Below are 24,196 nucleotides of genomic sequence, written 5' to 3'. Positions count from 1 at the left end.
GCATAGCTGCCGCCGCTTCTTCGTCAGTCTCGGGAGCGATGCCATATCTCTGTAAATTTATTTGAATAGTAAGAAATAGGCGAATATTAGTGGTGACGAGCGACTCACGTCATCCTCGCGACAAGGAGCAACAACCGAGTCGACAGGCTGCTTCGACATTCTTATGGGAGATCTGAAATTCCAACGCCTGGGCTGGAGCGGTGTTGCTTGGGGTACATCTGCAGATGGAGTGTTGAAACTCAGCGAACCGAATAGATTGCGCCAGCGAGGGGGGGATGATGGGCTCGTGGCAGGCGGAGCTGCACGATGAGGCGTGCCGTTCCTATCAGTGTTCCAGAAGTCGTTGCCCTGTATCAGGGTCAACCTTGCAAGAGCTCAGGAACCCAAAGTTATACTGACATATTTTGCCACCCCTCTGTTGTTCGCCCGCTGTCTAGAGGCCAGAAGGGGGTCTAAGTTCTAACGAGATGAATGAGCATTTGAAGAACTAGTTAATAATTGATTGGCGCACTGCATCTCTCGATCGGGGTGCACGTCCCTGATAAAAAGTGAGATGCTATGTGAAAGAGAAGCAGAGTTAACTTGCCTTGAGCTTCGTGTCGGGTTTTGCATTGCCATCATCACTCTGAATGACAAGCAAGCCCACTTAGAAATACACTGACAACAAATAAGTATGCTCACATTATCACGATCCTGATGTTTGAGCGCTGCCTCCAGGCTCCATACATAGATTTTTCCGTCTATTCCAGCACTGGCAATGTATTTTCCATCAAGAGAAATGTCAAGAGCCACGACTCCGTCGTCATGCAAGAGTGGGTCTCCAACTGGCTGATTGGTCTTCAGGTCCCAGATGCGAACTGAGTAATCCATTGATGCGCTAACAAGATGACATTCATCCGGGGTCAGACTGATGGATACGATGCTGCTGGTATGACCTCGAAAAACAACAAGCTCCTGCCCATCAATCAACCGCCATTTTCGGATGATGTAATCGAGTGACGAGGAGAATATGTGTGCGCCGTCCTGGGACCAACACAACGACATCACCGCGTATTCATGTCCCTTGATCTCGATGAGCAGCTCCCCGTCCTTTGAACACACGCGGATCATCTTGTCCTCGCCGCCGCTCGCGAATTTGTCGCCTTGTGGAGAGTATTTGACAGCATTCACCCAACCGTGACTGGTCTCTATCGGTGGTGCTATTTGTCGCCCAGTATCTGGGTTCCAGCGTCGTATGGTGCCGTCTTCCGATCCACTTACTATCTCCAGGGCATTGGGAGACCAATCGAGGCACCTCACTGCAGCATCATGCCCCTCCCACGGGTTGCCGACCATGCTGCCCTCTTTGATGTCCCACAACCGTAGCCTGCCGTCTCCACTTCTGCATACGACCATCGTTTCATCCGGAGATATTGCCATTGCGCCTACCCCTCCTCCGTCACCATCCCAAGGCTTCCCTACAGGCTCTCCGTCTCTCGTCCACTGCCGAACGGAACCGTCTTCCGAAGTGCTCATGATATTGCAATTGGCGCCCAAGCAAGCAAGACTCCATATGCACTTGGAGTGACCCTCGATAATGCACTCCGGCATCAAGCTCCCTGGTGGACGTTCTGGCGTTGGTTTCTTCCACGATGTGGTCCGAGCGTTGTGATTGACGAAGTAGGACCGACCGAGTGGTGATATATGCCATTCGCATCCGGAAACAAGTTGTCCTGGGATCATCTATGCTCAAGCATGAGTTCCTTGCTTCTAGTTCTACATTCTTCGTTCACCTAGTCGTACCCCTGGTAAAGGTCGCTCCCATGAACTCATCATGAGTGAGTCGTCTTGATAGTGCGTTCTAACGTCCAGTATCTTAAACTGCCGCCATCCAGGAGGGAGTGCTTCATTCCCGCCTTCTTGTGTTGAGTAAGTCAGCAAGCATGACAATAAGGTTGCTCACCTTCCCAAAGTGCATCCTGGCGGTCCTGTGCATCATATGGTGGCGGATTCTTCTCGCTCCTCCGAATAGGTTTAACAAATGCCCGTGATTCTGACAGCGCTTTTCGTCCCACATCTGTCCGTCTTGCTGACACGGTTGACTCTGCCTCTTTGCGGGGCATGACCCCGATTGAAAAAGGTTGCTGTGAGGGAACGTTCGATAACGGGCCAAATCAATAGTCGAGGGTGGGGAGACGGTGGAGGAGATGGAGAGACCTGCTATTTCACAGGGTTGATTTTGCGTGCTGTTACCTGTAGATACTTACTTAAGTAGTGTACGATGCTTAATTATATTCCCATCACGGTCTGCGTTCCAGAGCGTCTATTTCTTCACAGCAAGTCACACTTGGTCAGTATGTTCTACCCGGGCGGCATATCGTGGACACGACAATGGTTCGTGGGTGATACATTCATGATCAAATTCACCATGTCTCACTCATGTCACTACAATCGCCTGTGATGTTGTTGATCCTCATTATCAAACACTATTCATGATGAGATCAAGAAGACGACTGACTAGTTTGCGCGGGGAAATTAGAATGTTGGATGGTTGAAGTTATTGATGCCGTGTCTGACAATAGAGTCAGATTGAACGGCGATAGCACATAGCTGTTAGATATTGATGTGTATGTTCACTACCACGCTAGAGACAAAGTGACCCGGCGAGCCGCCTCGTCCAGGCTATAATGTCATTTTAATGCACAAGAACAGGCTGAGTAGCAGAGACTTCTAATGCAACAACACTGCTAGTGGTTGATGCATCATCCTTTGCTCCATTTGGGAATGTGATGCATTAACTTAGCACAGCCACTCACAGGGTCACATGTTCGCATTTTCAACCACCTACTGTGGGAACTTCTCCACAACACCCAAAACATAGCCCATTTTAGGTATTCTCTCAAATATCAACCTTTCCCACACCCTCCCCATCAATCCCTGGCTCACCACTACACCACAATTAGATATAGCCTCTAGTTAAGTAGTAGTACAGGTTATATACACATCATAGAACATAATAAACCGCTTTTTCCCTTTGTTTTTGTACCAATACCTGCTACAGAGCCTCTGTGAGTGTGACCTAATAAAAAACATATCAAAAACTGTTTCGCATTTTTGCCCCTCTGGTATTGTGGTTAGTGTTGCCGCAGCTTCAAGCTGCCAGTTCTTCCATTGTATTTTTGTGGGACTTGAAGCACATTTCCCAAATGAAATGCACAGCTATGGGAACTAAAAAATGTACTCTACATGTTCCAATACATCAAATAATTGCCTGGAATTTCTTTCCCAATGGCTCATGCTTTAAGCCACCAAGCTGAGCCGGATTTAGCTGAGCTGCGGCAACACTAATTGTGGTACTCTAGAGTGTTTAGAATATGTTTATAAATGTATATGTACCTATCAGAGCCCTCAATTCACCCCCTAGAGCGTCCTATACCATGTTCTGTGCTGTACTAGCATAAAATAGAAAATAGCTACGGAAATTTTGAGCTGTAGGTATATAGACTTGGAAATATGATCCACAACATCCCTTCAATAGTATACACAACATATAAGGAGCATATGTCAACAAGATCAGTCCCTGTGGTGCTATATACTTACCCTCTCCTGGTGGTTCACCCCCTGGGAAACCTTTTCCTGCAGCTCCAGCCCTTCAGGATGGTAGGGTGCCTGTTCCTATTGATATATATATATTGTAAATCACATAGCTGCATGAGAATAGCAACAGAATCTGTCTGTAGAATAGAATATCTCCTCCTAGCTGCACTACTGCATATTTTCGCATATTTTCGGTTTTTCACCATATTATCATTGCACAAACTATCCAAGCTGTTTACATTTAACTTCTAGTACATATATCAAGTCTTTTCATGGCAAGGATCAGACAGGAATATGTCAGAGTATTGATATCAGGGGTATGTCAGGGAGATTTACTGATAAGTAATCTAGGGTCTCATGAGGATACTTCTGTGTAATTAGCCCCTTGCTACATGATTGTCCTATACCCATGTACCACCTGTGGATTTGTAGAAAGATCCATTCATAAATAAGTGAGTGATAAGCAAAGTAAATGTAAGTTGGAGATTTACTCTGGTTGGAGATTTATTACTAGTACATGAATATACTAATATCTATGTCGAAGATTTTGTTAAAAATGAGCTAAATAGAATGTAGACCACCCAAATATCCTGTACTACACTATATTCTAAGAGTGAAAGTAATCATGTGATGGAGGAACAAGGATATGAAGAAATGGTATTCAAATTCAGGGACGGTGGAGGTGGTGTGGAGACGAGTGTAACGGGCACTCAATGAGGTGAGCGGAGTGAGAACAATATGAGGGTGAACAGACAAAGAGAGGCCAGATACTGGCGTTGATTCAATGAGGAAAACAATACAAAGCCCTGAGCGTATATAAGTACCTGCTATGTTGATAGTGTAAGGTGAAACCGTGATCAGTAAGAGTGTCAATGAGATAATGAGTCCGTAATCATCCGAACGAGCTGGCCCGTGCATGACAGAGTACATCGGCGCAATGTTTGGTATAGTAGAGTGACCATGAGCTAAATAGAATGGCCATGAGCTATGTACAGTGACCATGACCATGACATCATCCCCCTTCTAGGGCAAGTGAGGGTGACACTACAGGTCAAGCCTTTCGGCAGGGCGTGAAATGCGACCCCTACAGGTTGTCGTCTGCGTGGGAGGCACGTACTCAAATCTCAATCTCTGACGTACGGCAGGAGGCGATGGCAGATGGGCAGCAGCGGGGGGCACGGAAGCGAGGGCAGACGTGGAGGGCATGGACGAGGGCTTGGAGGGCACGGCGGGCAATGGGACCTGAAGAGAAGAAGGGGCAGAAGAATAATCAGTAACAGCTGAAGTATGATAGTTTTTATTAATGTCGAATGGGTGAGGATGTGGGTCACAACGATGGTGACAATGGAAATGCTCAATGAGCTCGTTGAATGAAGTAGGGATGTTGGAAAGTGAGAGCCAGGAGTCTTCTGACTCTGGCAATGACTTCCACCATACAAGGTATTCATAACGGTGTCCAATCTTGTGACAGTCAAGGATTGACTTGATGTCATTGGCGGGGTCCTCGGCGAGGTCGAAAGGGAGTGGTGAAGCATGGGTATGGAAGTCGGATGGGTCTGAGTAAGGTTCAAGTAGGGAAACATTAAATACAGGATGGAGGCTGAGAGAGATAGGAAGGGAGCTGAAGAAGATAAGCAGAAGAGCCGATTTTACAGATGATGGGGTATGGGCCGAGATGACGATGATCGAGTTTTAAGGATGGGCGTGTGGTCTTGATGTTGCGACACAAGAGCCAAACCAATTGGTCTGGTTGAAACTTGGGCGCAGGTAACACCTTCTTGTTGAAATACTTTGCCTGTGTGTCCTGTGCGAATTTCAACTCAGCGCGAAGCTCAGCATGAATTGCATCAAGTCACACAGCGAGGTCAGCAGTGGCAGGAACAGTTGAACATTCAGTGATCTGTGGTTTGAAAGATGGGTGATAGGTGTAGTTAGCGAAGAATGGGGTTTGGTGGGTGGAAGAATTTTCGAGATTGTTGAATGCGAGCTGCAGTGAGAGGGAGGTAGTCGACCCAATCATCTTGTTGGTAAGAACAGTAGGCACGGAGATAGGTCTCCAATGTCTGGTTCGTGCGTTCTGTCAGACCGTCAGTCTGTGGGTGGTACACTGTCGATGTGTGAGTGTCAATTTTGAGTAATGAAGTGAGTTTGGACCAGAATTTAGATATAAAAACAGAACCACGGTCAGAAACAATAGAATCTGGAAGTCCGTGCAAGTGGAAAATTCGATCAAGGAATAACCAGGCAAGATCAGGAGCTGTGAGAGTCTCTTGACAAGGGATGAAATGAGAGTATTGTGTGAGTTGATCACAAATGACCCATATTGAGTCGTAATTGTGAGACATTGGGAGTTTGACAACAAAATCCATGGGTGAGCTGGGATGTTGAGGGGTTGGAGCAAGCCATATGGCTTATGGTGAGGGGTTTTAATGCGAGCGCAGGTGTTGCAGGCTTCTACATAGCGCCGGACATAGGTCTGCATGCTGGGCCATGAGTAGTCATGAGCAACTAGTCCAAATGTGCGATTACGTCCGGTGTGACCTGCAATGATGGCATCATGTCAGGAGAATAAAATGTCAGCATGTAATGGTAAAGGGACAAAAAAATTTCCTTTATGAAATACTATGCCATTTTCAGATGTGAAGTCTGAGTTGCCATGGACAAGTGCTTCATGCCACTCAGTGTCCTCTCGAAAGGCAGTTTTGAATTTTTGAAAAGTGCCAAGTTGTCAATAGAGAGAGTTGTCATGGCATTGATAATATTAGGTGAGTTGGATTGGATGTCTTCGGAGGGTGTGAGTAATTCTGTGTGTTTGCGAGTCAGGATGATATGGTTTTGACCCAGGAGGGTCTCATCCCCCTTCTTGGGTGAGAAATCTGTGCACCAGGAGGGCGTGTTGGCAATATTTGCACTGCCCAGGGCCCAGGTGAGCTGGAAATTGAAATTGGACAAAAACATTGCCCAGCGAGCTTGGTGGCGATTCAGGATTTGAGACAACATGAAGTAAGCGAGGTTCTTATGGTTCGAGATGACTAGAATAGGATGTGGGGAGCCGAGTAGCCATGCTTGTCATGAAATGTTTCGATGATGGCAAGTAGCTCCTTATCATGGATCTCATAGTTGATTTCTGTGGGAGACATTTTCTGCAAATAGAATGCTACAGGGTGGAGAAGGCTGTTGTTGTCAGGCTGTTGAAAGACACCTGAGATGGCTGAAATCAGATGCATCCATTGATACTATGCATGGTTTTTGAGGGTCGAAGTGCTGGAGGATAGGGAATGAAGTGAAATCTTGCTTGAGCCTGTGAAAAGCCACATGGGCAGCGCTGGAGAAATCAAAAGGGAGGTTTTGTCTTGTTAAATCAGTTAGTGGGCAAGCAATCCGGGAATAACCGTTAATAAAATGACTGTAAAAATTAGCAAAACTAAGAAATGATTGAACCTCTTTGATGGAAGTAGGTTTAGGCCAAGATATAATGGTATTGAGCTTTTTGGGATTCATTTTGATGCTGTCAGCACTGATGATGTACCCCAGGTACTCAACTTCCGATTTGTCCCACTCGCATTTTGCAGGGTTAGCACAAAGGTGAGTGTCACGGAGTCGATTGAGTACAAGTTTAACATGCTTGTCATGTTCTTCCTGTGTGCGAGAGAATATTAGGATGTCATCTAGATAGATGACACAGATGATGTCAAGTAAGTCACAGAGGGTATCTTGAATAAAGGCTTGAAAAGCTGCAGGAGCATCAGTAAGGCCATAAGGTACAACAAGGTGTTCAAAAAGTCCGAGTGGTGTTGTTAAGGTCGTGCTCAAGGGAGAGGTTACTCAAAGGGCTTCGGCTTCAGCTTGTGCGCTGTGCCCCTTACCCGAGTACGTGCCCTTTAATTTCCGGGGGACAGAGGGGAAGTCCGACGGAAGTCCAGGGAATTCCGGAGGACAGAAGTCGGTGGAGTTTGGCAGAACTCCGGAAGACTTATGTGGGGACAGAGTAAGGCTACTATGGAAGTCCAGAGTAGAAACAGAACAGAGGTTAGACTACCCTAAGGTAGAGCCAGAGAAGTAGTCCTAAGGTTTAACCCCCAAGACTCGGAGGTGGACAAGAGGTGAGACTCAAGTCTGGAGATTGCAGGAATGAGCAGAACTAAGATGATATTTGAACTGAGGAGTTCTGGAGTATTACAGGGGTTTATATACTGTAGGTATCATGTAAGTAAATCAGTCAGCAAAGGTAAGGGCTATGTATGAAGTATGTGGAAAGTCTATTACTAAGTATAACAGATCAAAGCAGTGAAGTCGGAAATGAAGTAAGAATGGACAGATCAGTAAGCATAGCGGAATAGGACATAACCAGTAACAGCAATAGCTAATCTAAAAGGAGTTAGGGGTGAGTGCGGAGATGAAGGCGGAGCACCAGGTGGAATAGTAAGAAGGAGGACCGGACTTCAATGAAGTAGATCCGGAATTCCGGATCCGGAGGTATGGGATATGACAGGTGTCCGAAATGCTATTTTCCACTTGTCGCCCTCCTTAATACAGAGGTGGTTATATGCAGACTTGAGATCAATAACAGAGAAAACTTTACAACCCTGCACACAATTGAGAAGATCATGCACTAGGGGTACTGGGTATCGGTTTTTCTTTGTTATGGTGTTGAGGCCATGATAGTTCACCAGTCTTCTTGTGGATAAATAGGACTGGAGTGCCAGCTGAGGAGGTTGAGCTCTGAATATGGCCATGTTTGAGGTTTTTATTGACATATTTGGTTAGTGCTTCATGTTCTGGTGGGGTGAGACAATAAAGGGGACCAAATGGCAGAGTCTTCCTGTCTTCTAATTCGATGTCCACGTCATATGAACGGTGCGGCGGGAGTCTCTTGAATTTGGTAGGTGACAATACAGTGGACATGTAGTCCATGTACTTGGGAGGGATGCTATTGTCAACTGAAGGAGGTACTGGGACTTCATCGTCGATGGAGTCAATGGAAGTCGATATGGTGGAGCGGATATAGGTAGGAGAGGATGGGGAATGGTAGTGTAGCAAACACGCCTCATTTGGATTAGAGCGTGCTGCTTTGGCAAATTTCTTCACAGAGACGAAGCAGATATTGGGTGTCACAGGTGCCGCGGATGGAGTAGCGAGTGGGTTGGAGCGACCATAGCCAGTCCAGGATGCGAAGGAAGCAAGGAATGAAGTTTTCAGATGAGTGGGGTTGGACTCTGGCATGGGTACTGGAGATTCGGCACTTGATGCTGCAGTAGGCGAGAGTGTGCGAAGCTGAGTGAGATGCAGCATCAAAGAGACCAAAGCCAATTCCAACGGCTGCCGAGACATTGGGCGTGGATGGTAATAGCTTCGGCATAAGACCAAAGCCTTTTGCCATTACTACAACGGGGTTCATGTGAGTGAGTCTGCAGCACTTGAGTGAGAGGGTAGAGTCCTCCCAATCAATATTTGGGTTATGCTGGCGAAGCCAGTCTAGGCCTAGAATGATGGGATAAGCAACAGACACAACCGCGAGTGGTCGTGTCTCTTTGTGGTCAGCAACTGAAATGTGAGTGATGACATCATGGGTGATCAGTCCAGATGTGATCAGGCGGTCATCAACTGCCATGATGGGTATGGGTATGTCCTTAGGACAACAAGTCAAAGCATGACGAGAAGCAAAACAATCTGAAATACACGATGTGGTCACACCCCAGTCAATAAGGGCAAAAGTATGAATTGGCTTCTTGTCGGGGAACAAGAGGACAATAGAAATGAAGAAATGTGACGGCAAATTTAAATATGAATTAGAGGAAAAAATGTAGGCAGGAGCAGACTTTACAAGTGAGGTATATGTTCTGTCCAATAGATGAACAAAAGGGGGCATGGGAGTCACAGATTGGTCTTGACGTGTCCCATTTTCTTCAACTGGATGCCCAGTGACAGGGGGACAACCGGTTAAGCTTTTCCCGAGTCATTCCACATGTTGAATTTCTTCTTGACATGTTTGGACATGTTCAGGCAATTCTTGACAGTATGCTCAGTACCTCCACAATACAAGCAGAGGCCCTGAGTGAAACGACGGTCCCATTCCTCTTTGGTGAGAGGCTGACGGGGTACAGTCTTTGTGGCATCAATCTCCATTGGTATGCCAGGAGGGAGATTGGTAGCTGAGGTTGAAGGTTTGAATTGGGTGCTGCGCTGGGCAGTCATGTCCACAGCATTCTGTTGATGAGACATGGGCTTCTTGGTGGTCTTGCGTTCAACTTCACAATGGTGAAGCTGGTTGTCGATTGCGACTGTTAGAGTAACAAACTCATCAAATTCTGTGGGAGGATCGTGTACGGTTAGTAACAAATCCTTGACTTTGTCCTTTAGTCCTTCATAGTACTTCTGAATGGTGGTTGGGGTGTTGAAATTGATGTAAACGAGTAACTCGCGGAACTTGGAGGCGTAGCTCACACAACTGCCAGTCTGCCGGAGGTTTTTGATCTTGCGCAGCGCAGTGCCTTTGGTGTCTGGATCACCCAAGTGGTGCCTAAAATCCTCAATGAGTAGATCAAAATCATGTAAAAGGTCCTCATTAGTATGGCGGATGGCTGTGAACCACAAGTGAGGAGAGCCGTTATCTAAGTAGGTGGACAAGTACAAGGTTTTGTCCATGTCAGTGGGGAGGGATGAGCGCAAGAGCTCAACGGCACTGAGAATCTCGTCCACAAATGGATCTACTTCAATTGCATTGCCTTTGAACAGGCGTGGCTCCCGAAATTTGGCAACACTGCGTGGAACAACAGTATCCATCGAATTATGCATACTTGAGGCACTGGCAGGCGTAGTCGGGAACCTAAGGGCAGAAATCTTTTCAGTAATGGCTTCGAGGGCATGCCCAATGGTGCGCTGGTTCTCATCGAGCTGATAAGAGCTTTGTCCAAGTGCCGAGATGGCCTGCAAGAGTTGGTGGAAATTCTCCACCATAGGGGTATTATTGAGTTGTGGTTTGGACACAGCCTCCATCTCGGATCTTGTGCTACAGTCAGACATATCAGTAATAAGAGTGTGAGGATAGGAGGTTCGAGTTTTGAGAGTCAAGATTGTGGTCAAATCAAACTGTAATGGGCACTCAATGAGGTGAGCGGAGCGAGAACGATATGAGGGTGAACAGACAAAGAGAGGCCAGATACTGGCGTTGATTCAATGAGGAAAATAATACAAAGCCCCGAGCGCATATAAGTACCTGCTATGTTGATAGTGTAAGGTGAAACCATGATCAGTAAGAGTGTCAATGAGATAATGAGTCTGTAATCATCCAAACAAGCTGGCCCGTGCATGCAGGCTATACTGTCATTGTATTGCATTAAACCAGGCTAACTACCAGTCAACTGTGTTGCATTAATGAGGCTAGTTAGCCTGATTATACCTTCTCACCCAAACTGGTAGTGTAATCACCTCCTCATGTTAGGCCTCTCCACACTATTCCCACACATTACATTTCCGCATTTTTCAATCACACAGTGTGGGAATTACCCCACAACACCCAAAACATCACCCAATATGGTATACCCCACAATTTCAATTATTCCCACACCCTCCCCACCTCACTGCAGCTTCACCACCACACCACAATAGCTCCCCCTGTATATATATGTATAATACAATATAATAGACCGCTTTTTTTTGTTTATTTGTGTGCCTGCTCCTGCTCCAGGGGCCATTCAAAATAAGGTAGGGTACAAAACACTTTCGCATTTTTGCCCATTTGATATGGAAGTGTTCCAGGGCATCCAGAACATGTTTAGGAGCATACATGAAGAGATTACCATCTTTATTTGACCCCCTGAAGCGCCCTACATCAATAGGTACAGTATACAGTGGCTCAAAAAAGTGTCTCAATGTTTGCACATTTTCATATAATTGCATCATTGTGAGCCAGGGTGTAGGAATATAATAGGGCTGTAGGGACATGTCTGAATCCGTCGTATCCAGGCTTGAATCTGAGATATGCAACGTGGGAAAGTGATGTCATGGAGCGGAGATACAAAAATCAATTCAACACTCTTTCTACACAATTCAACCAAATTTTTATAGAATATCTCACATTATACTTGTGTCCACTAAAGTATTATTAATAAAATTTACTGTAGACACTATACAAGCCTTCAGAAATTCATTGGTGATCACCATTCTATGCTTTTTACCTCTACTATTTAGTATGCTATTTGCTTAAACAGTACTGACAAGCCTGCAAATGCTGCTCAAGTGACAAAAAGACTGTATAATATCTAGAAGTAGCTTATTACACCATAGACACCATGTTGTGACTTGGGGGTAAGTGATATTAAGGCTAGAATTATGTAAAAACATCCCTTTCTATTGAGCACTATAGAAGTAAGAGTAAACACTGCTATGTATCACTAGTGCTGTACTATGAATAGCTGAACAAAAATTATACTATTAGCAGATAGAACTGGAATTAATCATCTGAGGCCAAATGGATGGCAATAGTGAAGCTTATAATCTCCTCTTCTGTAGTGCTAGAAAAGAAAGGAATGTTTTTGCCTAATTCTAGCCTTGATATCACTTACCCCCAAGTCACAACATGGTGTCTAACTGTACCTATTGATGTAGGGCGCTTCAGGGGGTCAAATAAAGATGGTAATCTCTTCATGTATGCTCCTAAACATGTTCTGGATGCCCTGGAACACTTCCATATCAAATGGGCAAAAATGCGAAAGTGTTTTGTACCCTACCTTATTTTGAATGGCCCCTGGAGCAGGAGCAGGCACACAAATAAACAAAAAAAAGCGGTCTATTATATTGTATTATACATATATATACAGGGGGAGCTATTGTGGTGTGGTGGTGAAGCTGCAGTGAGGTGGGGAGGGTGTGGGAATAATTGAAATTGTGGGGTATACCATATTGGGTGATGTTTTGGGTGTTGTGGGGTAATTCCCACACTGTGTGATTGAAAAATGCGGAAATGTAATGTGTGGGAATAGTGTGGAGAGGCCTAACATGAGGAGGTGATTACACTGCCAGTTTGGGTGAGAAGGTAATGCAGCCCACACTTAGCATTCCCCATGCATCACCACCTACTGATACTTAGCTGTTTTAATGCATTACTCTACAGGATCTTGTGGTGCATGACGGAGTACATCAGCGCAATGTTTGGTATAGTGGAGTGACCATGAGCTAAATAGAATGGCTGTGAGCTATGTACAGTGACCATGACCGTGACAACGAGCAATCTGATTAGCTATACTGGTCAAATGAGCTGGCACATGCTCGGACACGCAGGATTTCAGTCCTGTCTGAGATGCCGAAGGGATAGCAGAAGCTGCAGAACTGTTCCACTGGTGAAAACTCATGTTTTGGGAATATAATACTAAACTCACAGTACAATGCACAAATTTATATGATGACCTATACATCCATCGCCTAACCACACTTGAGGATTGCTCAACATTTGTATTGTACAGCATTGCAAGCGCCTGTCCTCCGGCACTAAAGCAGTACTACGGTCCGACGAAAATATGTATAATGATGTTCTATACCAAAAGGTTTGAGGACGGACAATGGAGGAGCAGAGTACATTGAGGAAATGCTAGAGATGTGAGGTTGCTGAAGTACTACTGTACAATTTCATTCAATTCAATAGTCACATGTCACAGAAGGTCATGTCGGCGTCGAAATTAGCCCTATGTTACACATAACATTTCAGCTTGTCAAATTCATTTTTCGGGAACAGAATTTGCTTCCGCCAATACTTAATTAACTACCCCATCACTATATTTCTCATCTCAGTACTCAAATCTAGCCATCATCATGATGGCGTCAGAATGTGTGGGAATACAGAGTATTGGCCTTCTTGTTTCTTCTTCCCCTGTTAAGACCGTGCTCAGGGGTAAAGCGGAGTCTGAGGGGCTTGGCTTCAGCTCGTACACTGTGCCCCTTACCTGAGTATGTGCCCCTAATTTCGGGGTGTAGTCTGATGCGAGTTCTATGGGTTCCGACAGGACGTCAGAACAGGGGTCCCCTGAAGGAGGACCGACGGACTACTAGGTGAGTGTGGGAAGTTGGGCGGGGGTTGTTCTGCCTGACAGGAGGGAGGCGGGAGACTACTGTGGTCAGAACCAACAGTAGAAGCGGAGTGGAAGGAACTGCTTGGACGAAGTCCGAAGCAGAGCGGAACGGAGGGGATGGATGTGAGGGTGTGGGGTCTAGTTCCGATGCACGGGGAGTCGGGTGAGCGGAGGGACGGAGGAATGGGGGAATGGGGGAACGGGGGAATGGGGGAATGGGGGAACGGGGGAACGGAGGATGGCCGACCTAGGGAGTCAATCCCCTAGGCCAGCTTTAACAGGAGTTGACTAGGATCAGGCCCAAGTCAGAGAACAGAAGAGCAGGGCTTAGAAAAGGTAATATTCAGACTGAGTATCTACAGACAAATGTACATATGTTTATATACTCTAAGTGATGAGCATAGCATAGCAGAGGGCTATGTGCTGAGTGTACAGGATTACAATAGGATGACTGAGACATACGAGAATAAGGCTCGGGGAACAGTATGTACGCGATGGATCAGAATTGCTAGGGTATAGGGATTACCAGTGATCTGAAAAGCGGAACTATGATACTAAACAGGGATAGGACCAGTTGAGTGGTTCCTAGTCTAGGAGTGGACCGGTGAGGTGGTCAGACGGACTAACAGTCGGGTGGGGGAATACGAGTGGAACTGAAGGACCCCCGTGGGTCGGAAAAGTGGAGGGAGTAGGAGTAGGATCAGGCAGACCGATAGGGCAGAGGAGCGGAACTCCAGATAGGGTCGGATGGAAGGGGTATGGGGTTGGGGGACATAGGGGTAGTGTCAGAAAAGCGGAATGGGGTCGGGTGGAGGTAGCAGGGCTAATCCTGCTGAGATGCACTTCGTGCATTGTCGGGGAAGGAGGAATGGAGCAGACAGGGAAACAGGGGGTCGGAACAGGGGTGGGGATGCTTATAGGTGGTACTGGGGGTACTTGGATCTGGTATATGACATCCCCGCCCTAACTCCCCTGCCACATCAGTGCCAACCTCACTATGGTTGTTCTCAGGCTGGACAATTTGTGTATCACCACCTTCAAACTCTAAGCTCTCTGCGACCATCTTTGAACTGAGCCTCCTGTCAACCCCCTCAATACCAGCTGCAACACCAGCACCCATCATATCAGCAATGACAGCTGTGCATGGGACATTGGTGTTGTCCAATGATGTGTCATCATAGAGGTCCACCTCCGTCTCAATATCTTCGTTTGCGTTTGTAGTGTCCGTCATTTCTTGAGGATTCACTTTGGTAAGTTCTTCCCAAAATTGAGAGTCTTCTGATTTCAACTGTCGCAACTTGTCTCATGCAGCAAAGCCAGTAAGGCTCTCATACAACAAGTTAAATTCGCAAACACGACACATTTCGAATGCCTGCAATCATGATTTAGTATGTGCCAGTCATCTTTTTTCTTTCTTACCTTCTTCACAATGATGGGTTTCCCCACAGTCTTGAATGCGTCCCACAGCCATGTAACACTTCGATCACGCATAATGGCAACTCGCTTGTCAATGACCAAGTTCTCCTTGTCATGTGTGAGCTGTTGTTGTCATATACCTGATCCAACCACTCCGATATCAATATCTGCTCCACTTTCCGACCACCTCTGCTCCTTCCATTCTCCACTCCGTCCAATCATTATCTGCATCCACCCCTACACTTCCGCTTGACCACCCAACCGGTCCCCTTCCGTAATGTCTCCATTCAACTGGAACCTCTTTCCCCTTTTAGATATATACTTTCCCCTTTGGTACATAGACCCTTACTTCCGGATCACTGGTAATTCCTATTACCGCTCAATCACTGATCTGATGCATACATATCGATATCCGCTCCAACTTATGTCTTTGCCTGTGTAAAGTACTTACAAACTATATCCTTGGTACATAGCTTTACAACATAGTTATCCTGATCACTGCCTCATACATAGAAGTATATAACATATCCTGTACTTAGATATTTTCCCCAGTCTTAATATTACTTGTCTTCTCGCAGTTACTACTTGTGAGAATTCTCAGTAGGACCTTGCCTCCTCTGGACACAAGTTTCATCTTGTTGTCACCTCTGACCCTCCGCTCCGACTTAGAGCTGTGCTCTAAGTCTTCTCTTGACTTCTCTGCCCCTATCAAGTATTCCCCCTGCTCCTTTCCACCCTCCGCATTATCCTCCACCTCCTCTGCTCCTATCAAGTATTCCCCCTGCTCCTCTCCACCCTCCCCACTATCCTCCATCCTCTCTGCTCCACTCCTAGTCGGTCCTCCGCTAGTAGCTCTTACCTCCTGACCCTCAAAGCGGACCTAAGTGGTCCACTCGTCCTATCGTCAGACAACGTCGGACCTGCTCCAAATTGGGGCACGTACTCGGCTAAGGGCGCAGCGCAAGAGCTGAAGCCCTGCCCCGACCCCTCTTCTTCCTGAGTTGGCACAGTACCTAACAGTTGTGATATCTCCTGCACGACATCACTATGGTACGATTGCTTTAACGAGTGCTTGAAAACTCGCTGCATTCCAACATCACAAGGCTGAAACAGGCCTGTGCACCCTCCAGGTACAAAGTTCAGCATGATCATTGGATGGTTCTCCTTTAACCATGTTCTGAATTCAAGGGATCGATGAACTGACCATGCGTCAATTTGCCACACTGATTTTTGTGTTTGCGGTAAGCCGAGCTCTTGTTTCTTCCTCTCAAAATATGGGGCAATGATCTCGTCAACCAGGGTATGCATTGTTGCTTGTGTCGACAAGTATGTTTTCGTATTTGATAACTTGAAATGAATTTTTTTTTGATGCAATTTTCATAGTTCGCAGCTGATGGATTTGGACACGACATTTTTGAGTGCCCTTGGTGGATTGCTTGCAGCGGAAGCATTGTGCCATCATTGGCAACCAAGACGACAACTGTGAATGCACATTTTTTGTCATTACCGATTGCAGAGACCTGCTTGGCACCGGTCTTTGCCCACATAAGGTTAGACCCTTGTGCGTAGACAACTTGGGTCTGGTCGGTATTGACGTAGAGATCAGATGGAATGTCCTCTTCTTTGATGATGTACGCTAGTCGAAGGAAGGCTTGCTCGCATAAGTCTTCCCAGTTATCTGGAGTTTTTTGGGCAGCTCGTGTTGTGCATCTCTCAGACCAGTGCAAGGTTTCATGCAACCAATGTCACACAAATGCATCTGAACACTGGAACTTTGAGCCATCCTTCGCTTGGTGCTCAAAGATGTCTGGTGCCATATCGGAGAGGATTGCAATGATGATTCCTCAGATTGTAATGAGAGTAAGTACAGCTCCAGCATCGCGAAGAGCTTCAAGCCGTTTGACGATTGCCTTCTCAGCAGCTGGATACTTCATCTAATTGAACTAATCAGCATCATTTCAGGCCAGTGATATTGATAGCACATACGAAAATCCCTTTTTTACCTCCATTGGAATGTCCTTGATGATTGCCCAGATTTGCCATCCGAATTGCAGCTTCAGTCCATTTGGGCTTGCCACTGCAATCGATCCAGCCCTTGACTGTGGACCTTGCAAGACCTTTGAAAGTCACCAAATCTTTCTTCTTCAGATACTGAACAATCTGTGTTGAGCTCCAGGCAACTGACGGATTTTTGGCAGCATTATCAATCTGCACCCATGTAAAAGGTCTGTGCCAGTTGTGGTACACTGTGTCCTGCTTCTTGTGGATGTGCTTGCAACCTTGAGAATGCTTCTTATGCTGATGCTGATGTTCTTTAACCATTCAATCAGGCCTTGTTAACTCCGCAATCAATGAACTAGATCGCTTAGGTGATCAGTCTTCTAGAAGTGTCATGTCTAATGTACGACGCTGAAATATGTGAGTTTTGTTGCAGATAGGCGAAAAATCTGACTGACAAACCTTAAGATTATGTGTGGTACCTTCAGGTGTTCACTTGCCCTGTACCGCTTCAATGTCGCGTATCTTCTGACAGTACTTTCTTTGTCTTTCTTTGTTGCCCTCTCATACACTCATTTGTCATCTCTCATCAGTCATTGCTCGAAATTCCGCTGCCTGCTGCCACCCATCGTCCAACTTTGCCTCGACCACCTTTAGCTGAGCATGTAACTCTTCTGGTGTGCATGGCTTTAGAAACTTCATCAGTCCTCGTGCTTGTCCAGCCTTCTGCTCTTTGATAGCCTCTTGGATCGCAGACTGACAATACTCTTTTGTCAAGGCCTTCGTTTTTTGAAAACTGACAGGAGGTGTTGATGATTGAGACCTCATACTGCTGTCGAAGGAATCGCCATCACTTTTGATGGAACTTGAAATGTCCTTGTCAGGTGAGAAGTTGGTATCATGATCAGGAGAGTGCAGCAGTGGCTCAGGTGTTGAAAATGTGAAGCGAAAATCATGGGCAATGCCTCTAAATGTCTAATTCATATTTGTAGATGTCAAACTCTGGATGTAAGATCTAGTAAGCTTACCTGGTCTGAATGGTGCTTGACAACCTCTAATAGAACTCTCAACCTCTCATCTCGGATGGCATTTGAGTTGATGAGATTGTATTTTGCTGGGAGGAAGTAGTGTGCCAAAGCATTGAATGCAAGTACCCCACATGAGAATATATTGTGTTGAACTGTGGTGGGTAATATTGTTGTCGTGAATGTGCAAGATGTATGATGATGTGTCCACCATGACAGGATATCAAGAACAGCTGGATCAAGATTGTGTTGAAATGAGTCACCAACAAGGATTTGACTGTGCATGAAGTTGAGAACAATGGCTATCCAATGATTATTATTGATGTGAAGTAGGAAACCAAGGCTCTTCCGCATGCCAGAGGCAAGTGCCATCCCAATTTTGTGAGTCCATGCAAAGTACTTGCTCATTTTACAAAACTCGTGATGAAGCTTTAGCCGCCCACGAACTAGCGCGCAATACCATGAGACAATGAATCACGTCCAAGTTCATCCCATTCAACAAAGGCAATAAGGTTTGGCTTGAGTCCAAAAACCTCCATCTCAGATATCCTAATCATAAACTCACACCCAAACGAGGACCATTTACCATCTCCAATGTCCTATCCCCAGTCACTTATTGCCTCTCACTTCCCGTGCAATGGCACATACACCCTGTCTTCCATGCCGTCCTCTTATCCCCCTATAAAGAAAACGATACCCATGGTCCTAACTTCATCGCACCACCACCTGATCTTATCAACGGCGAAGAAGAACAAGAAATAGAGGCCATTGTTGGTCATCGAGGCTCTGCCTCATGAAGATATTATAACGTTAAGTGGAAGGGATTCCCGAGTTCCGAGAACGAATGGATGACAGGGAAACAAATGGGTAACGCTTCTGACATTCTTCTCTCTTACAAACATGCACATCGTCTTTGATCTTCCTTTTTTCTTTTGTAGTATTTGTGGTCTACTACCCTTACAGCGGGGGTAATGTTACAGTTCTCTTTTTCTTACTAATCCTTCTATGATGTTCTATTTCGTTCTATTGTACAATTCTTCTCTGCTCTTTTCTCATTCGCTGTGATATCATCGTACGACTTTCTTTTTCTCTTTATATATTCAGACTCCGCTTTAATCTCTCTATTTAAACCGTCATCTTACCTTTGTACTCTTTAACTTGACCTACACAGACCAGGGCCTGCAATCTACTCTGCTTTACTTGCACGACTTAGCACTAGGGTGCTACTAGAACTTTTGATTACTTTTGTTTACTAAGACGTCTAGCCGACACCAAGCATAACACTGGCTTCCCAGCTGGGCCACAAAATTCACCGAGATGGTGGTTCTATAGTACCCCACTGTCATTCCCCCTTCCCCACTGATCTCACCTTACAAAAATGCGCCAGCCTGGCCCTGTAATACCGCCCATTCAATGCCTTCATATCACATAATAAATGGAGTGCCAGGAGAAGGCACATGTCCAGTGTAACTTACCCTCATAAACTGTTAAGGTCGTGCTCAAGGGGAAAGTTACTGAAAGGGTTTCGGCTTCAGCTCGTGCGCTGCGCCCCTTACCCAAGTACGTGCCCTTAATTTCCAAGGGGCAGAGGGGAAGTCCGACGGAAGTCCGGGGAGTTCCGGAGGACAAGCGTCGGTGGAGTTCAGCAGAAGTCCGGAGGTGTCATATACCGGATCCAAGTACCCCCAGTACCTCCTATGAGCATCCCCACTGCTGGCCCGACCCCCTGTTTCCCCGTCCACTTCATTCCTCCTTCCCCAATAATGCATGAAGTGCATCTCAGTAGGATTAGCCCTGCTACCTCCATCCGACTCTGTTCCACTTTTCCGACATTACCCCTATGTCCTCCGACACCATACCCCTTCCATCCGACCCTATCTGGGGTTCCGCTCCTCCGCCCTATCGGTCTGCCTGATCCTACTCCTACTCCCTCTGCTTTTCCTCCCCTCTCAGATCCTTCGGTTCCACTTGTATTGACCCGCCCGACCATTAGTCCGTCCGACCACCTCACCGGTCCACTCCTAGACTAGGAACCACTCAACTGGTCCTATCCCCGTTTAGTATTATAGTTCCGCTTTTCGGATCCCCAGTAATCCCTATACCCTAGCGAGTCTGATCCATCGTGTACATACTTTTCTCCGAGCCTCATTCTCGTATGTCTCAGTCATCCCATTGTAATCCTGTACACTCAGCACATAGCCTTCTGCTATGCTACGCTCCTTACTTAGAGTATATAAACCTATGTACCTTTGTCTGTAGATACTCAGTCTGAATATTACCTTTTCTAAGCCCTGCTCTTCTGTCCTTTGACTTAAAAGTCTTTCCCAAGTCAAAACTCCTGTTCCCCGGCCTAGGGGATTGACTCCCTAGGTCGGCTGTCGTCTGATCCTCCGACCCTCTGCTTCCCCGCTTCCCCATTCCTCCGTCCCGCTGGTTCCGCTGTTCTGTCGTTCCTCCATTCCTACATTCTTCCGATCCCCAGTCCTAAGGTTTAACCCCTAAGACTCGGAGGTGGACAAGAGATGAGACTCAAGTCTGGAGATTGCAGGAATGAGCAGAACTAAGATGATATTCGAACTGAGGAGTTCCGGAGTATTACAGGAGTTTATATACTGTAGGTATCATGTAAGTAAATCAGTCAGTAAAGTGAGGGCTATGTACGAAGCATGTGGAAAGTTTATTGGTAAGTGTAACCACATAATACAGTGAATACTTCCCATATTATACGGACACCCGAAGTTGAGATTCTGCCGAGTGAGACGGGCCATCCGAGATGGGCCCAGGTGTAGGTGTGCCCCAGTAGAGTCGATGGGCCGATAGGCATCAGGGTACCCGACACTGACGAATGGGCCAGCTGTGTAGTATATGATAGCTAGCTATTGGAGATAAAGGAAAGTACATGATGATTGAAGCAGGTGGGCCCGGGGTGTAGATATGGATGGGCCCAGTGAGGTGGATAGGATCGTGAACTCGGTAGATAGGGATGGGCCCAGTTAGATGAATGGGATTGCAACTTCGGTAGATATGGATGGGCCCAGTTAGGTGGATAGGACTGCAAACTCGGTAGATAGGGATGGGCCCAGTGAGGTGGATAGGACTGCGAACTCGGTAGATAGGGATGGGCTCAGTGAGGTGGATCGGATTGTGAACTCGGTAGATAGGGATGGGCCCAGTTAGGTGGATAGGATTGCGAACTCGGTAGATATGGATGGGCCCAGTTAGGTGGATAGGATTATGAACTCGGTAGATAGGGATGGGCCCAGTGAGGTGGATAGGATTGTGAACTCGGTAGATTGGGATGGGCCCGGTGAGGTGGATAGGATCGTGAACTCGGTAGATTGGGATGGGCCCAGTTAGATGAATGGGATTGTGACTTTGGTAGATAGGGATGGGCCCAGTTAGGTGAATAGGATTGTGACCTTGGTAAATACGGATGGGCCCAGTGGGGTGGATCGGATTGCGAACTCGGTAGATACAGATGGGCCGAGTATGGTATGGTAGGTATATGCAATTCACAGCATGATACATACATCTCGGTAGACACGGACGGGCCGAGTATGGTATGCTATATGCATGGGATAGGATTCCAATCTCGGTGGACATGGGTGGGCCCACCAAGAGCTGATCAACGTGTACACCTAATATGTATGTATGCATAACTACCTAGACAAAAACAATCTACTTGAAGCCAATGCCGAGCATAGGTGAGCTCACTACTGAACATTGATGGCCTGGCAGGTATGATGGAACTGGTAAAAATTACCAAACCTGATGTAAAGTGGGCCGTGAATCTACTACCGAGAACAACACAGGCAATGAATGACCGGGAGGTAGGGCTGAACTGGGGAACCTGGCACACTTAGTTGAACTTGCAATGGAATTGCTACAAGACGGATAATAAAGACAAATGATACTGAAGTTACTGCTGGAGAATGCAGCGCTTATGGACAACCGGTAAATAGTGGGCAGAATTACATTTGTATGACGCTGGTCATATTGTATACTTCATTGATGCTGGTCAATGAAAGGATGTATGAATGTACATGATTAAACTAAAACTACCGGGCAACTACCAGACAACTACCGGTACACTACTTCTTGGACTTGTTGGGGGTGGAGGGGATGCTGGACAAATGAGAACCGCTCGGCAGAGTGGGAGAGCCAGCAGGAAAAACTGTGGAGGCAGAGGCGGTACCGGGGCCATGTGCTCCACTGGCTTTGGATGGATCCCAAATGGTGGTCCACTCTTTCCCCACTACCGAGACACCCTGGTCCACCGATTGGATGGCCTCATGGGTACCCGGCGGTAGAGCGAGCCAAGCAGGGGGTATCGGGCCAAAGGGGTGGCCTTCGGGAGGAGTGTCGAGAGGCTGTCCGGCTCTCAAACCCCTGACGCTGTTGGCGACATGTCCGATGGACATGGTGTTGTTGGCGGTCTTGATTTCGACCTCCCGGAGCCTGTTCTCCATGAGGGCAAATCTGCTGCCCCAGTCTTGGTCCAAAGCAGTGACCTGAGAGTCCATCTGCTGATGGAAGGCCTCTGCACGATTGTCCGATGTCTTGAGCAAGGCATTGAACTTCTGGCTGAGGGCCTCGATGCTCTTGAATATATCAAGAGCCATTGGCTGTGCGACAGATGGGTTGGGGCCAACGTCCTGCCGGGCTTCAGGGACATTTGGGCGGGTCGGAGGATCGTTGGGAGGAGCGAAGTCGACGTTGACGTCATTGTCGACAGTGGGGGTTGGTACCAGACCGGGCTGGGCCGGGAGCACGACGGCTGGGACTGAAGGAAATTAATTAAGATTTGTTGTGATGAGGGAATCGACTTACCATGTTCCAGATCATCATCACCCTCCGCATCCGCATCATCTTCGGCAGTGAGTGCCTGGCAAATTCAGGAGGTGGCACGTGTGCTGACCGGTGTCCTCGACCGAGTTCTGTATTTTACCTGGGTAGGGGGGGCATTGTTCTTCGGGGTGCCATTCCGGGCCTTCTTCTCTGTGGCAGCAGCAGCCTTAACCCCTTTGAGGGCGACGGCAGCCTGCAGAAGGCGCTGCTGCTCCGCGGACAGACGGACGCACTTGGTCTTCTTGCCATCGCAGTTGCGACAGCACTTCCGGACCTCACCGTTCTTCTTGCCCAGCATCACGGTGCAAGGGACGTCGTCCTTGATGCACCGCTCGCATTGGGTCGGGAAGAGGCGCATGGGGTGCGTGTCCTCGGCAGACTATGCAAAGTTAGGAAGATCTTTTAGAATAAAACAAAAACCACTCACATCTTCATCGCTGACCAAGGGCGGCAGTGTCGCGGTCTTCCGGACTGCTGGCTCCATCTTGAGCTTCTTCGGCAATGGTGCGTGTACCACCACGATGACATCTCCTTCCGGTGCCGAAGGTTCGGGATCGGGAGTCGAGGCCTTGAACTTTGTACCCGGCACAAAGAGATTGTGTTTGGGGGCAGGGGCGGGTGGTGGTGATGGTGTGGGTGTGGGAGAAGTGATGGGGGAGAGGGTCATCGACGCCTCTCAGGTCGATGTGGTAGCTGGTGGGACGGGTGAAGCCAGGCGAGCCTCCTGTGTCGATGGACCAGCCGGGTGGGTGTAGCTGACGGTCTTGTGGAAAAGGGGGTGAACCCGGATGCGAGGGTTGTCGTCCGAGATCTGCGTCCAGTCGGGCAGACCCCTCAGCTTACCATTCGGACCGCTGTTGTCCCAGATCTCGGCTGTGCAAGACAGAAGCCTTGGAGCGAAGGAAGTCGCAGCATTCCCATATTGGGCGAATGCACCAACCTGAAAAGAAGATCGACTGGGTCATCAAAAGTCAAAAATGAAAAAAAAAGAGAAGACTTACCAAAGTGATGGCAATCTCATGTGCCAATGACTTGGCAGCCGCATCACCTTGCTTCAACTTTTCCGACCGGGTGATCAGCCGGGCAATCTTGTCAGAGACAAGGTCGAGAGCATCGTTGGCATCTTGAGCGGAAGACATTGTGAAAAATAAGTGGCAGGAGTAAAGTGCGGGTTCAGATTGTGAATGAAAAATTCAGAGGAAAATATCGGAGCACAAGTTCAGATGAGGTATATATAGGAACAACCTTTGCAGCCACAGCATGCCTGCG

General features: G+C 47.1%; 4 protein-coding genes across 4 annotated transcripts; all 4 read right to left on the bottom strand.

Moving 5' to 3' along the window:
• Positions 1-16,572: 16,572 nt before the first annotated feature.
• EDB91DRAFT_1289558 (uncharacterized protein) lies at positions 16,573-17,378 on the bottom strand (the record flags this gene model as incomplete). The annotated part of the gene is made up of 2 exons (XM_041324828.1): positions 16,573-16,990; positions 17,043-17,378. The coding sequence occupies 2 exons, from the start codon at positions 17,376-17,378 to the stop codon at positions 16,901-16,903; spliced, it is 426 nt and encodes a 141-aa protein (XP_041176209.1). The 3' UTR covers positions 16,573-16,900.
• A 701-nt stretch (positions 17,379-18,079) lies between these two features.
• EDB91DRAFT_1005000 (uncharacterized protein) lies at positions 18,080-18,499 on the bottom strand (the record flags this gene model as incomplete). The annotated part of the gene is made up of 1 exon (XM_041312299.1): positions 18,080-18,499. A coding segment is annotated over one exon (420 nt), but the record flags the coding sequence as incomplete, so codon positions are not given.
• Positions 18,500-20,902: 2,403 nt separating this feature from the next.
• EDB91DRAFT_1054790 (uncharacterized protein) lies at positions 20,903-21,607 on the bottom strand (the record flags this gene model as incomplete). Its single annotated transcript, XM_041313855.1, has 1 exon — positions 20,903-21,607. One exon carries the CDS (start codon positions 21,605-21,607, stop codon positions 20,903-20,905), a length of 705 nt encoding a protein of 234 aa, XP_041176207.1.
• A 563-nt stretch (positions 21,608-22,170) lies between these two features.
• EDB91DRAFT_1249380 (uncharacterized protein) lies at positions 22,171-24,066 on the bottom strand (the record flags this gene model as incomplete). The annotated part of the gene is made up of 6 exons (XM_041323075.1): positions 22,171-22,862; positions 22,910-22,964; positions 23,028-23,306; positions 23,355-23,602; positions 23,666-23,867; positions 23,929-24,066. 6 exons carry the CDS (start codon positions 24,064-24,066, stop codon positions 22,171-22,173), a joined length of 1,614 nt encoding a protein of 537 aa, XP_041176206.1.
• Between the last annotated feature and the right edge of the window lie 130 nt (positions 24,067-24,196).

The sequence above is a fragment of the Suillus paluster genome (assembly GCF_016628075.1).
Source record: "Suillus paluster strain FC165 chromosome Unknown EDB91scaffold_33, whole genome shotgun sequence".
Lineage (NCBI taxonomy): Eukaryota > Fungi > Basidiomycota > Agaricomycetes > Boletales > Suillaceae > Suillus > Suillus paluster.
Note: the sequence above shows the minus strand (reverse complement) of the source record. Positions and strands in the feature narration are given on the sequence as shown.